The sequence below is a fragment of the Terrapene carolina genome, unplaced genomic scaffold (genome assembly GCF_002925995.2).
Source record: "Terrapene carolina triunguis isolate 2854851 unplaced genomic scaffold, T_m_triunguis-2.0 Scaffold84, whole genome shotgun sequence".
Taxonomy (NCBI): Eukaryota; Metazoa; Chordata; order Testudines; family Emydidae; genus Terrapene; species Terrapene triunguis.
This window is the reverse complement of record NW_020664435.1, coordinates 31,927,296-31,940,291: the sequence shown is the minus strand read 5'-3', so window position 1 is coordinate 31,940,291 and position 12,996 is coordinate 31,927,296. Positions and strand designations below refer to the sequence as shown.

At 41.3% G+C, this 12,996-nt stretch overlaps 1 protein-coding gene across 4 annotated transcripts in view; it reads left to right on the top strand.

Annotated features, from left to right (window-relative positions):
* AKAP9 (A-kinase anchoring protein 9) overlaps positions 1–12,996 on the top strand; it is a 124,017-nt gene that overhangs the window by 84,590 nt on the left and 26,431 nt on the right. For all 4 annotated transcript variants that reach the window (XM_029910968.1, XM_029910969.1, XM_029910967.1 and 1 more), the window contains 3 exons: positions 560–712; positions 968–1,147; positions 11,028–12,122. In XM_029910968.1, coding sequence (XP_029766828.1) covers positions 560–712; positions 968–1,147; positions 11,028–12,122 — 1,428 coding nt within the window. The remainder of the gene's footprint in view (positions 1–559; positions 713–967; positions 1,148–11,027; positions 12,123–12,996) is intronic.

Genomic DNA, 12,996 nt, shown 5'->3' with positions numbered 1-12,996 from the left:
GTATCCTGATGGTAAACAGAATGGAGTTCAGGAAACGTAAAATGAAGGAGTGAACATCATCCACAGTCTGATGCTTGAAATCCTCTTTTATAAAAATGAGAATCAGTACAAATGTAGTTCAGTTGTGATTACAGAAGTATTTATCCTGAGAGAAAGGATAAAGGGCCACATTCTGATAACACTGATACTGAGTCAGTGGAGTTACTCTAAATTCACATAGTGTAAATGAGATCCAGATATGGCCCATTTAGTCTAAATTAAGAAATAAAAAGGACCCGGTCACATGAGCTAAGTATAAAAATAATGGGTGAGAATTTCAAAGGAACCTGAGGGTGGTAGGTACCGAGATCTCATTGAAATTCATTGGAATTTGGGCACCTAACTCTATTAGGCTCCTTTGAATCAACATGTCCAGTATATTGGTGAACACAATATCTCATTTGAGTAAAATTCTGTAATTTGCAGAAACAAAACTGATCCCAGGTATATGTTGTTGTTTTTTAAATGTGGCTCTGCTGTGTGTCTATTAACCCCTTCAATCCACATTTTGGATGTGCAGATCACAAACCTTGAAGAACAACTGGAGCAGTTTCGAGAGGAACTAGAAAACAAAAATGAAGAAGTTCAACAATTGCATATGCAATTAGAAATCCAGAGAAAGGAATCCACTACACGATTTCAAGAACTGGAACAAGAGAATAAATTATTTAAGGTAATTATCCGACAGACAAGATTGTAGTTTCATTCCTGTTTACCTTAAATAAATTCATTCTGGGGTAAAACCAAGATCCTTAACTCTATTTGATGTCTCAAGTGTTGTACTGTTCAACATACAAAATATTAAAAATTTCATATAACCATTTGTTATTTCATGTGATCTTCTATCATTTAAATAATCTATTAATTGAAGAATATTCAGAAAAGGATACATGTAATTACATCACATGTTATGGATTTTTTTCGGTAGGATGAAATGGAAAGATTGGGACTAGTGATCCAGAAATCTGAAGATGCATCTATAAAGGATCATTGTCTAGTACCTGGGAAACTTGCTCAGATCATGCAGGAAAAGGAGCAGGAAATAGATCATCTTAATGAACAAATAACAACACTGCAACAGCAACTTGACATCACAACAGACAACAAAGTATATTCTTTTGAAATCTTTTGTTTATATTTAAAGAACATGTTTACTTAGTCATTAATAGAATACAATGCTCTAACCTTCAAACTAATTACTATTTCTCAGTTCTTTTATGGATCCTACGTTCTGTTAAGAAAATGCATTAGAATTATTTTTGCCTGTATTTGCTTATATAATCATGTATACTTTGCTGTCTTTAAGTACTCCTGATCCTCTTGCAGCCTATCAGGATGCAGACATCTTGAGTTGCATCTCAGCATACTTCCTGAATTTATTCTACTGTCTTGTATATATGAGATATATTTAGTAGGTTGCATTTTGGTGCCACCTGCTGGATAATGCTTCATTTCTGAAATGTATTCTTTTCAAACTAATGAAGCTATGAGTTCACTGGATATGTGTAAATGCAGCCTTTCTGATCATACCATGAGCTATAACCCTTTTCTAATGCAGTATAATGCTTGCCGGATCTGCAAGGATGTCAGGCAAGAGACTTGCAGCACTATATTGATAAGACAAAGTGGAATAAGAGCCATTTCCAATATTTTCTATACTTTAACAGTTCTAGCTTTTTGCTGCTTTCTAAACTAATATCGACACTTCTTTTTCTCCTGTAATAGACAATGGACCTGATTCTCCACTGGCTTGCATCCATTTTACATTAGTATAATTCAGGGCTTGTCTGCTGTATACATTAACAGTTTGATTTAGTCCTTTTTGTTAATGTGCATCAGCAGAGTGCAAAGAGACAGTTAGAGCACAGCAGGTTAGTGCAGGATAGATTCACCATCCCAACAGAGGTACTTCTGATTTAAACTAGGATTAGCATGAGGAGAAACTGGCACAAAGTCTCATATCTCCTATAGAAAGCAAATTGGGTGATTTATTGTGGTGGGATTTTATCTTCTATTCAAATAGTTGTACACATGACTCTCTCCATATAAATTTTAATAATAAACATAGTCTCCAAAGACAAATATCCTTCATTTCATATAGCCCTTTGGTAAGTCATAAAGAACAGCTGTGTGTACACTTAAGAGCTGGCTGAGCATTTTGGATTTCATCCCACAAGGTGATAGTGGAATCTGCTTACATTGAACTCCAATGAATTGGATAGTTTTAATACATTTCAGTGTGCTAATTGTAGCTGTACTGAACCTGAACTTTTAATGAAAGAATCATAGAAATTAGAGGTGGAGAAGAACATCTCCTAACAGTGCAGGATTGTTCCCATACTCTGTCCAGTATAGTTTTAAATGTCCCTCAGCACTTTCACTGTGAACCTATCCCAGAATCTAATATAACTTACTGTCAAGAAGCTTTCTGTGTATTTAGAGCTTCTGATTTTTTTATTTTAACCAATAAATACTGATAAAACTTCCCTGATTGGGGGAAAAAATGAAATCACTGTTTCTTCTTCAAGTTATTGTCCCTCTCGGTGGTCCACTTCAAGTGTGTGTGCATCCATGTGCTTTCGATCAGAGATTTTTGTCAGCACTGTCCACGGGTCTGCGCCTGCACCCTAGACATCCTCGTGCTCTGGTCCAAAGGCATATAGGGAGGGGGCGGACCTGCCACTGCTCCAGTTCCTTCTCAATTCTGTGCAGCTGGAAACAGTGTGTGGTGTCTGGTAGTTTAGCTTTCATAGCTTGCTTGGTTTTTTTTTCTTGTTTTATTGATATTATTCCTTTATTTTAGTTTGTCATTTTTATTTTTCCCTTTGCACAGGCTTTCAGGCCCCCTCCTTTGTTTCACAGTCAGGGCCTCTGCTGCCCTCGACCCCAGTTTGTCTGCAGCCTTCTCTCCTTGGGTTATGTTCTAAAGCCCAGTCTTCAAACCCTGCCAGACCTGCCACAGGTCCTTTCCCTTCAGTGACGGGTATTCCAGCTGCCTCCACTGCTTTAGAAAGTTTCACATTCCATCAAAATGCAAAATCTGAGGCATTTTCAAGAGCAGATCTATGAAACTGAGGGAGGACAGACTAAAGTTGCTCCTTATGAAGCATTCTTTGAGACCTGTCTCCTCTTTGGGGTGTGAATTCCCCCCTTCTTCTCATACATTGGCCTCAGCCTCTTAGCACTTCAGTGGCTTCTCTGGATCCAGTAAGCAAAGACCATGGGGCACATTCAGAGACTTCAAAGCCTTTCAAGAAGAAAAGACACTGATCCTGTGATAGGGAGCCTAAAAGAAAAGGAATAGCCCCAAAGGCCAGGGAGTAAGGAGACCTCAGGTCCCAGTACAAGTACTGCTGAGGCTGCTATCTCCTCGGGCACCAAAATGCCAGTATTGCCAAAAAGGACTTCCAACATGCTGCCTACTGGAAAATCTTTCAGCAAATAACCCCATCTGGCACCATTGTATCGGAATCCTCCAAGCACAGGGACTCCTCAAAGAAACTGTCCTCGACCCCAACAACCTTCTTTCTCAGACCACAGAAATAAAGAGTGTACAGACCATCCATCTGTAGTGTCTCCACTGCTCAGTACATTTCAATCCGAGGAACAGTGCCCAGGATTACCATTACCGAGCAGATTCTACTCTTAAAACAAGACCTGTGAATGTCAGAAGAGCCCGAATGCTATCTGCTGAGAGGTGGCAAGAGGAATTTCCTGCCAGTAGCAACATATCTTCTGGTGCTACCACACCCTGACACAAGAACTTGGCCACCAGTACCAGCGCAGCTACTTGTACCAGTTTGACCACCAGTACTGACATGGTCCCAGTACCAACGCCTCTGGCTCCTCTGCTGGATGCTGATATTTCCATCCAGGATACAATTACTTTTCCATTCCAGTCTCCCTCTCCTGCAGTATATCCAGAGGATGAGATTCCAGGGACCAGTCAATGATTGTTCTGTGGGCCTTTTAAAGAACAACCATGGAGTCCCTTTCCTTTAACTTATGCCCTGCCACATTGGGTTTTCTGGATCAGCTTACCAGGATCAGCTGTATAGAATGCCCTCACACAAGAGGACCTGCCAAGAGCAGCCGCCACCAGTACCCTGGGATTCTCTTCCCCACAAAGACCCTCCAGAAGAACAAGAGATGAGGGCAGAGGAGAAGACATTGCCATCTAATAAATCCTCTTCCTCACCAGGTGAGAGAGTTATGCCCCCTCCACCATCCTATGTGGATGACTGCAATATCTTCCAAGAGCTCATGAAGAGAATAGCTAAGTCTTTATAGATCCCCTTGGAGAAAACAGAAGAACCACAACACTCACTGGTGGAAATTTTGTATACCTCTCCTCAAGGCAAGGTAGCCTTATCTGTTAATGATGCCATGCTGTCACCAGCCTGTATAATATGGCAAACACCTGCTACCATTTCAGCTACAGGCGAGGGGGCTGATATAAGTACTGTGTATCAACCAAGGGTTGAAAGTGTCTTTTCACCCATTCCAGACCAAAATCTCTGGTAGATCAACCCCTCACAACAAAGAATTTAAACAGCTGGATCTTCTTGGCCACAAAAGCTACTCTTTGGCCACACTACAGTTCAGGGTTGCCAACTATCATGCCTTGATGGCACAGTAAGACTATGAATTATAGCAAATCTCTCACTGTATTTATTATTTGCCTCAAGACCAGAAGGACCTGTTTCAAGCCCTCATCACGGAAAGCCAGATGATCGCCAGAACTCTGTAAGCTTCCCGTAGTGCAGCTGACACAGCATCTTTCTTTGACTGCCACTATAGTCATTCATCGAGCTTCATGGCTGCAATCCTCCAGGCTCCCCAGGGAGATACAAAATACAGTGGAGGATTTTCCTTTAGAAGATCTTCAGTGAAGCCACAGATGAATCCCTACACTCTCTCAAAGACTCTGCAATCTCTGGGCATCTATATCCCTGCATCAAAAAGAAAATATAGCAAGTCACAGTGGTCTCACCAGTTCAGTATCCAACCTCCCAAAGACTGCCAGAACCATCTAAGAAGAGGTCCATATTCCACAAAAAGGGCCCATCATCTGCTGTTTCCTCGCAGTCAGCGACTTCTTCCAAGCAGCCATTTTGATGCTTTACTGAGGCCACGAATCACTGCACTGTATGGATCTACGCTGCATTGTCCTACCCTCCACCCACCCTAGGGGATTGCCTCTCCCATTTCAGACCTTCCTGGGAGCATATAATGTCAGACAGATGGATACTAGAAATAGTTTTTATCTGGTTACACTATCCAGTTCAACTCCCTCCTACCCCCGCCTCCACATCCCTTTTCAGTGACTCTTCTCAGAAGGGTCTCCTAATCTCTCTTGCTTCTGGGGGGCAATCAAACCTGTTCCTTCCAACTTGATTAGAAAGGTTCTACTCCAAATACTACCTTGTGCTTAAGAAAAAAGGGGATGGAGACTGATCCTGGATCTCAGGACTCTGAACACAGTCATCCAGACACAGCAATTCAGGATGCTAGTGCTAGCAGCGATAATTCCATCATTAGATCCAGAGTACTGGTTTGAGGCACTCAGCCTCCAGAATGCATATTTCCATATAGCTGTGCATTCCGCTCACAGACCTTCCTACAGTTTGTCATTGGTAATCACTGCCACCAGTACCAAGTTCTTCTGTTTGGTCTTTTGACTGCACCGAGAGTCTTCAGAAAATACCATAGCAGACACCCTGAGCAGACATTTCAGCCAGGACCATGAATGGGAGCTGAGCAATCTGGTCTTTGAGATTTGTCTTGCCTGGGGGCTTCCCAGAGATAAACCTCTTCACGACACTGTCTACCTTGAAATGCTGGTGTTTCCGTGTGGCTCAACTACTATATCAATCAGAACATTCAGTTACCAGTTGTTTTTATCCCAAACCTCATACTTCAAGGGAAGAAGCCAGTTTTCATACTCTGGATGTAAGAACAGCCCTTGCTTTCTAGCTTGATAGGACTAAGCCATTCAGAGCTTCTCCTAGACTCCTGGTTTACGTCACAGAGAGAATGAAGGGATCATCAATTTCCACCCAAAAGTTATTGAAATGAATACTTTGTAGCATGTTACAAAGCTTCCAGAGTGCATCCCCCACCTACAGTGACTGCCCATTCCACCTGGGCGCAATTCACCTCTATAGCCCTACTTTAGAACACGCCTATCACAGATATTTGCAAAGCTGCCACATGGTCATCTGTGCACACGTTTTCCCAGCACTATGCTCTCAGGCTTGCTTCTAGGGCAGATGCAGCCTTTGGCAAGGCTGTTCTCTGATGTGTACTAAATCCATCTGCTCAGCATCCACCATAGCTGGGGCACTGCTCAGGAGCCACCTGAAGTTCAGCACCCATTGAGACAACATGTTAAAGAAGGGGAGTTTACTTACCTATATAGTAACGGGAGTTCTTCAAGATGTTTTGTCCCTGTGGGTGCTCCACTGCCTGCCCTCCTTCCTCTCTGCTTTGGAGGTCTTACCCGTGGACTTTGTGGTAGAGAAAAGTAGTAGAGTGGTAGAGCGGCGAGAGCAGGTCCTCCTTTCCCTACGTGCCCTTGGACCCAGAACATGAGGATGTGTAGGGTGCAGGCATGGGCCCGCAGACACTGCTGACAGAACTCTCTGATTGAAACTGCACGGGCATACACACACTTGAAGTGGAGCATGCTGAGGGACAAATATCTTAAAGCACTCCAGTTACTGTACAGGTGCTCGCTTTATCAAATGAACACCAGAAAACCCCCAGAAATGGTTACTTGTGTCTAGGGGCTTATCTGCATAGAGCAGGAATGCAGACTATGGGGCTATGATTTCTAAAGCGCTCTAATGTGTGTTGTTGATTAACTGGTCCATATAAAACCTATTAGGTTCCCTACTTTAACTAGTGCTGTTAGAAAGAGTACTAGGTTAAAGTGCTCTAGGGAACATTACAAAGAGATTAGTCATTATAGTACAGGAGTAATGAGTATAGTGTACATTACAGTATTTACAAAGAAAAAGCCCCGGAAAAGACTGATTTTTTTTGAGCTATGTAAAATTCAAAAATTGCTAAAAATAACCCCCAAAATGAAGTTGTTAAATCTCGAAAAACAGAAGCCTTGCTCAGATTCAACCTATATTATCCCTTTCTTAATTTCATCCCATCACTCTTAGTTATATTCTCTAGCATGTTAAATAATTCCCTTCTCTCCTTGGTGCAAGATATAGCTATAAATAAGACTAGACCTTAGATCAGTATTTCCCAAACAATGGCTTGTGACCTGCCAGTGGGTCACATAAAGGTTCTAGGAGGGTTGTGGGCCCAGTGCAGAGGGGAGGCCCCCCATCCTGCACTTACTCTGCAGCGGCGGCTCCTGTTCCATGGGGTGGCTGGGTCAAACCAGGTTGCAATGCCACTCACTCAAATTTTGCCCAGTTGTCCCTCTGTCATGATGGAAGGGTGGCTGGGCCAAACTTGAGTGGCACGGCAACCCTGTGCACCAGGTTGCAATGCCTGGAGTAGGAAGCCAGGCCCAAACCTGTAGGACAGGAGCTGCTGTTGCAGGGTGAGTGTGAGGCAGGCTCGCCCTTCAAACCCCCGCTCCCCGCTGGGGCCTCCCCACCTAAACGAGCCGGTATGAGGGTTGCGGGGCCAGGGCGGAAGGTGTTGCTGCAGGTGGCCAGTGCCCGCTCAGCGGGGCAAGGATGAGGAGGAGGTGGCGGTGGAGAAGGAGGACACTAGCCTATGATTTTGTATGCCCCTCCCTTTCCAAAGATGGACCTTGTGCAGGTCACAAAATCAGGCAAAATGCAGTTGTTGGGTTGGCTTGCTAAAAAGTTCAGGAACCACTACTTTAGATCGATCCCTTCATTACTCTTCTAGACCTCTTCCTCCCTTCAGTGTTTGTTCTGTTTTTACAATCACTTTCTTTGTGGTCTTTCACCAACTTTCAGTCTATTTGACTAATTGCATATTATACTCATGCCTAATTAAATGAATTTTGTGTGCAGGATTTCTTGATACTGTGTGAATGCTTTACTAAAATTCAAATGTAATTCTGTGGTAAACCAATCAAATGTCTACAGCATGATTTCTTCTTTATAAACCCAAACTGCTTGTTACTCATGGTTGCATTATCCACTAAAAGTTAAATGATTTTTTTTTTTGCTCAACAGTTTTACTGGGGTCAGAAATGAAACATACTAGGTAGAAATTGCCAGGATCACTCTTCTTTTGTTTTTTGGAAATCAGTACCTCAGTTGCTTTTCTTCAGTCTTCTAGGATTTCTGCAATTCTCTGAGACTTTCCAAAAATATGTTAATTGGAAAATGTATTTAACATATTAGTTAGGATGCAAAATTGGCCCTACTGATTTATATATGTTCACATTTTCCAAGTAATCTTGCTTTTTGCCATTTTTATAAGATCATTTTACAACTTTACAATTTTCCTAATTGTCTAAATGTATTGAAGGGTAGAGAGCAAAGGGAAATTCAGCAGTTTCATCATTTTGTAGTCATTAATTTTATCCCCAACTTTCTTTATTAGCTGACCTATTTTCTCTTTAGTGGGCTTTTTGCTCCTGATATTCTTCTGAAAGCCCTTTTTACTCTGTGAAGTACTTTGGCTATCATTAACTCATTGTTTGTTGCTATCCTTATCTTTTCTACACAAGTATTGACTGACTGAATATTCTTGTTTGCCTGCCTGCTACTTTTCCATTTCCAGTACAGACTTTTTTTTAACCTAAGATATTTGATCAATTCCTTATGAAGCCATATTGACCACTTCTTGTTTCTCTCATCCTTATTCCTCTTACTCTGGTGCACCTGTATTATGGTGTGTTTGAGGGTCCTCCAGCATTCTTCTACACTTGTGGAATGAGACGTTTCTCCCACTGTACATTGCATATTATATTCTTAATTCTCCAAAACTTATCCTCTTGAAATCTTATACTCTTTTATTACTGCTGCTGTTGGTGAACTCTTTCCTTATTCTGATAAATTTTTATGTTCACTGACCCCAACTTTTCCTTTTCTTCTCTTATTCAAGCTCAGAAAGAAGTCAGTCTCTCTTTTGATCATATTCTCTATTATCTGCATCATAAAGTCATCCTCTTCAGTGAGGACATATTGGGCTGTTTCTGTTACTCAACTAATTTCTAGGTAGTTAAGAATATGAATCTGGTAACTTCAAATATCATGAGTTAGTCCAGAACTGTATTGTTTTGCTCTCCTTGTATCATCACAAATCTCTTTGTTGCTGAATTGTTTTGACTGCCTTATAGATTCTTTTGACAAATAGTGCCACATCTCCATCTCTCTCTTCTTTCAATTAAATTTTTGTACAAAATAAATTACTTCATTACAGGTGGCTTGCACAGAATATATATACCGGTACATATATAAAGAAAAGAAAATCCATATCATATTTGTGCTTAATAATATTGATATAGTTAAGGGCCTGTTTGCATTTCCATTATAAATCCATTATATTTCACATTCCATATAAAAATCCAATGTATATTTTAAGTGGTAGAGCCAATATAGCTTTATCTGAATATCTCTAGATGAATGTATATTTGGAAAGGGGAGCTGCTTCTTTTTAATGGTGAAGAAATACAGTATCTGACTAAGCTAGTTGAATATAGTATCTAACTTGTGTATGCTAGAACCCTCAGTCTTGAAACTGTTATTTTCAAGACTGAGGATCCACTGCTTTTTTAGAGAGAGGGAGATTATTTGTGGAATATACTGCAAGATGATTTCTCTGAAGGTAATATGATTCCAAGAACCTTAGGGCTTGGCTACACTTGCGAGTTAGAGCGCATTAAAGCAACCCAGGGTGCCCTAGCTAACTACCCGTCCACACTGGCAAGGCATGTAGAGTTCTCTGAGTCCAGGGCTAGAGCGCTCCTAGTAGTCCACCTCGGCGAGAAAATTAACACCTGGTGCGCATTGGCTGAAATGCCTGGGTGTCAGTGTGAACGAGGTGTTGCATTACTGTGCTCTGATCAGCCTCTGGAAAGATCCCATAATCTCCTTAAGTCAAGTGGCCACTCTTGTCATTGTTTTGGAATCACTGCAGGCATGCCGATATGCCTTTTGAAAGCTCTGTTTCTGACAGCCGGCATGCTTATCTGCTCTGAGACAAAGCATTACTGTGGAATGCTGTGTGTGAGAGAGAGAGAGGTGGGGGGGAGGGGAGTCTGTTGCTGTCCAGACTTATAAGACAGCATACTGACATGCTCTCAGCCCCCCCAAAACCCACTCTCCCTCCCCACACATACACACAACACACTCCCTGTCACGCTCCACCCCACCCCCCTCATTTGAAAAGCACGTTGCAGCCACTTGCATGCTGGGATAGCTACCACAATGCACTGCTCTCTGTGGTCGTTGTAAGAGCTGCTAATATGGCCACGCCAGTGCGCTTGCAGCTGTCAGTGTTGACAGATTGCAGCATTTTCCCTACTGCGCTCTACAAAGGCTGGTTTAACTCAAAGCGCTCTACATCTGCAAGTGTAGCCATGCCCTTAGTTTCTTGGGTGCTGGAAGTCAAACTATGTCTAAGGCCCTGATTGTGCAAAGAGATTTATCTGCACAGACCTTACCACAGCTGGTAGTCCCTTTAAACTCAGTAATAATTTGCACAGGGGATGGATGTTGTCAGAGCTTTAGACAAGAAAGCTGAAAAAATATTATGAAAGCTTCAGCTTTCACATGTAGCTTTGTAGAAAGTGGATAGTTCAATAAGCTCACACCTCTTTTCCAAGTCCGACATGCATGTACTTTGATTCATGTAAAGATCTATGAGCAATAAATCATCAAGGCAATTTCATTTATTGCTACTATGCTTCTTTCACAAGATGTCAGGATGAATGATTAAACAAACTGCTGCCAGCAAATCCAGGAGAAAGCATAATCTGGTTGTTATATAATATTAACTATTATAGTAACTATTAATTTCTGTCATTGACTTTGTAGGTTATTGAAGAAAAAAATGAGCATATAAGAGAACTTGAAGCCCAGATAGAATGCCTAAAAAGTGATCAAGAACGTGTGAAGAAAAACAGTGAAGAGGAAATAGAACAGCTGAATGAAGTGATTGAAAAACTTCAGCAGGAGTTGGCAAATATTGAACAAAAAGAACCTGTAGATGTTGCTTCCATTCAGGAGGATGCTGACAGTCTGAAACATGAGCTTGATACAGTGTTGGCAGAAAAAGAAGCTTTGAAGAAGCAAGTGGAAGATAATAATGTAGAATCATCCATGACAAAGAATGAGCTTGAAGAAACTAAATTAAAAATGAACCATATAAAGAAAGAACTAGATATCTTAAAGAGGGAACATGAGAGAGTAACAGAGAAATATAAGCATTTACTGATGAAAAGTGACAAGGCAGAAGTAGGGGACAGGAGCAAAGACAAAAGTGAAAAACGGGAAGAAGCCCTGAATGAGAAGTCACCAGAGCTGCTAGAAAATAAAATCCAGCTTAAGTCTGTGGAAGAAAATACAAAGATCACCATCAGCAACATGGAGATAAAGCTGCAGCAACTTCAGGCAGCTATTAAAGAGAGGGAATCAGAGTTGTGCCAGTGTTACAACCAAATAAAGGACTTGAAAGAGCAAGCCAAGGTTGAAACAGAAGTACTTAAAAAGAAAATACTGGAACTTGAAGAGATACTTCAGGAAAAGGTTGCTGCTGCTCTTGTGAGCCAAGTTCAGTTGAATGCAATTCAGGAGCAAAATAAACTGAGGCAGAGAATGCCGGCATTTTCCAAAGGCGCTGAAGAAGCAAACAAACACACACAAACAGAAAATGTAAATCACATAGCTAAAGAAGAGACAGAATCAAAATTATCAGTATTAACAGAGAAACTTTCAGAGATGGAGAACCAGCTGGCAAAGATGTACAATAACCTGGAGCTAGAAAAAGAAAATGCAGAAATTGCACAGAAGGAGGCTATAAAAAAAGAAAACAGACTGTTAGAACTTCAGCAGTTACTAGAAGACATTCAGGAAAAACACAAAGAGGAGATTAAAAAGACCCCTAAACAGGGAGAGGAGCAAACATCTGAGGTAAAAAATTGTATGCCTCGTGATCTTTTGCTCACTTTGCCTAAGAACCAATTATTTTTATGGGAACTGTGGTGGGTGCACACATTTTTTAATAAGACTAAAGACATTAATATTCTGTTACTGCATGAACAGATTCAGTCCAGAGCTGTGTTAGATATACATACTCCTCTAAGTTACAAATAGAACAAAAATTGCACTTTTGGTAAATTCCACTGTTGATTTCCTGTGGATATTTGAATAAAACATATCCAGCCTTTTCATGGGAACCAGGTGTTTTAAAAACTAAGCATACTTTTCTCAATTTTTGTGAATATTTTCTGAAGATAATAAGATTGATGATGTGCTTGTCATGAATCTGCAGATTTATTTTTGAGGCACTGGAAGTCTTAAACGTATTTTTATTAAAGGTTTAATTTGGGGCATGCATATTGATTTAGGCCTTGAATCCCAATGGGTCTTAGGCATTGTGACACTCAGCATTGCACTGCCCAACTTTTAGGCACCTAAAAAATCACTGGAATCCATAAAGCTTGAGTTAGGTATTAGGCTTTCTATATAATGAAAGGGGAGAGAGAGGCACCTGAGAAAGCTGGCATGCTAGACAGGGAGCTGCCTAATCTAGTCAAAAGGAGATGCTTATTGAAGGGATGTGCCCTATGTCTTGCCCTCTCAGGTAGTTAAGCTAGCTGCAGGGAGCTGCCTGTGTCTCTGCTTGGGATCCACAGCACGGAACCCTCTCCTGGAAGGGAAACGCCTTTGGTGCCCGAACCATTTCTTGTAAGAACAGCAGCGGTGTATTCCTAACTCCATCCAAAATGGCTGGACGTAGTGCCTCCATTATAACCTTTAGCCCAGTGTTAAAGTACTCACCCAG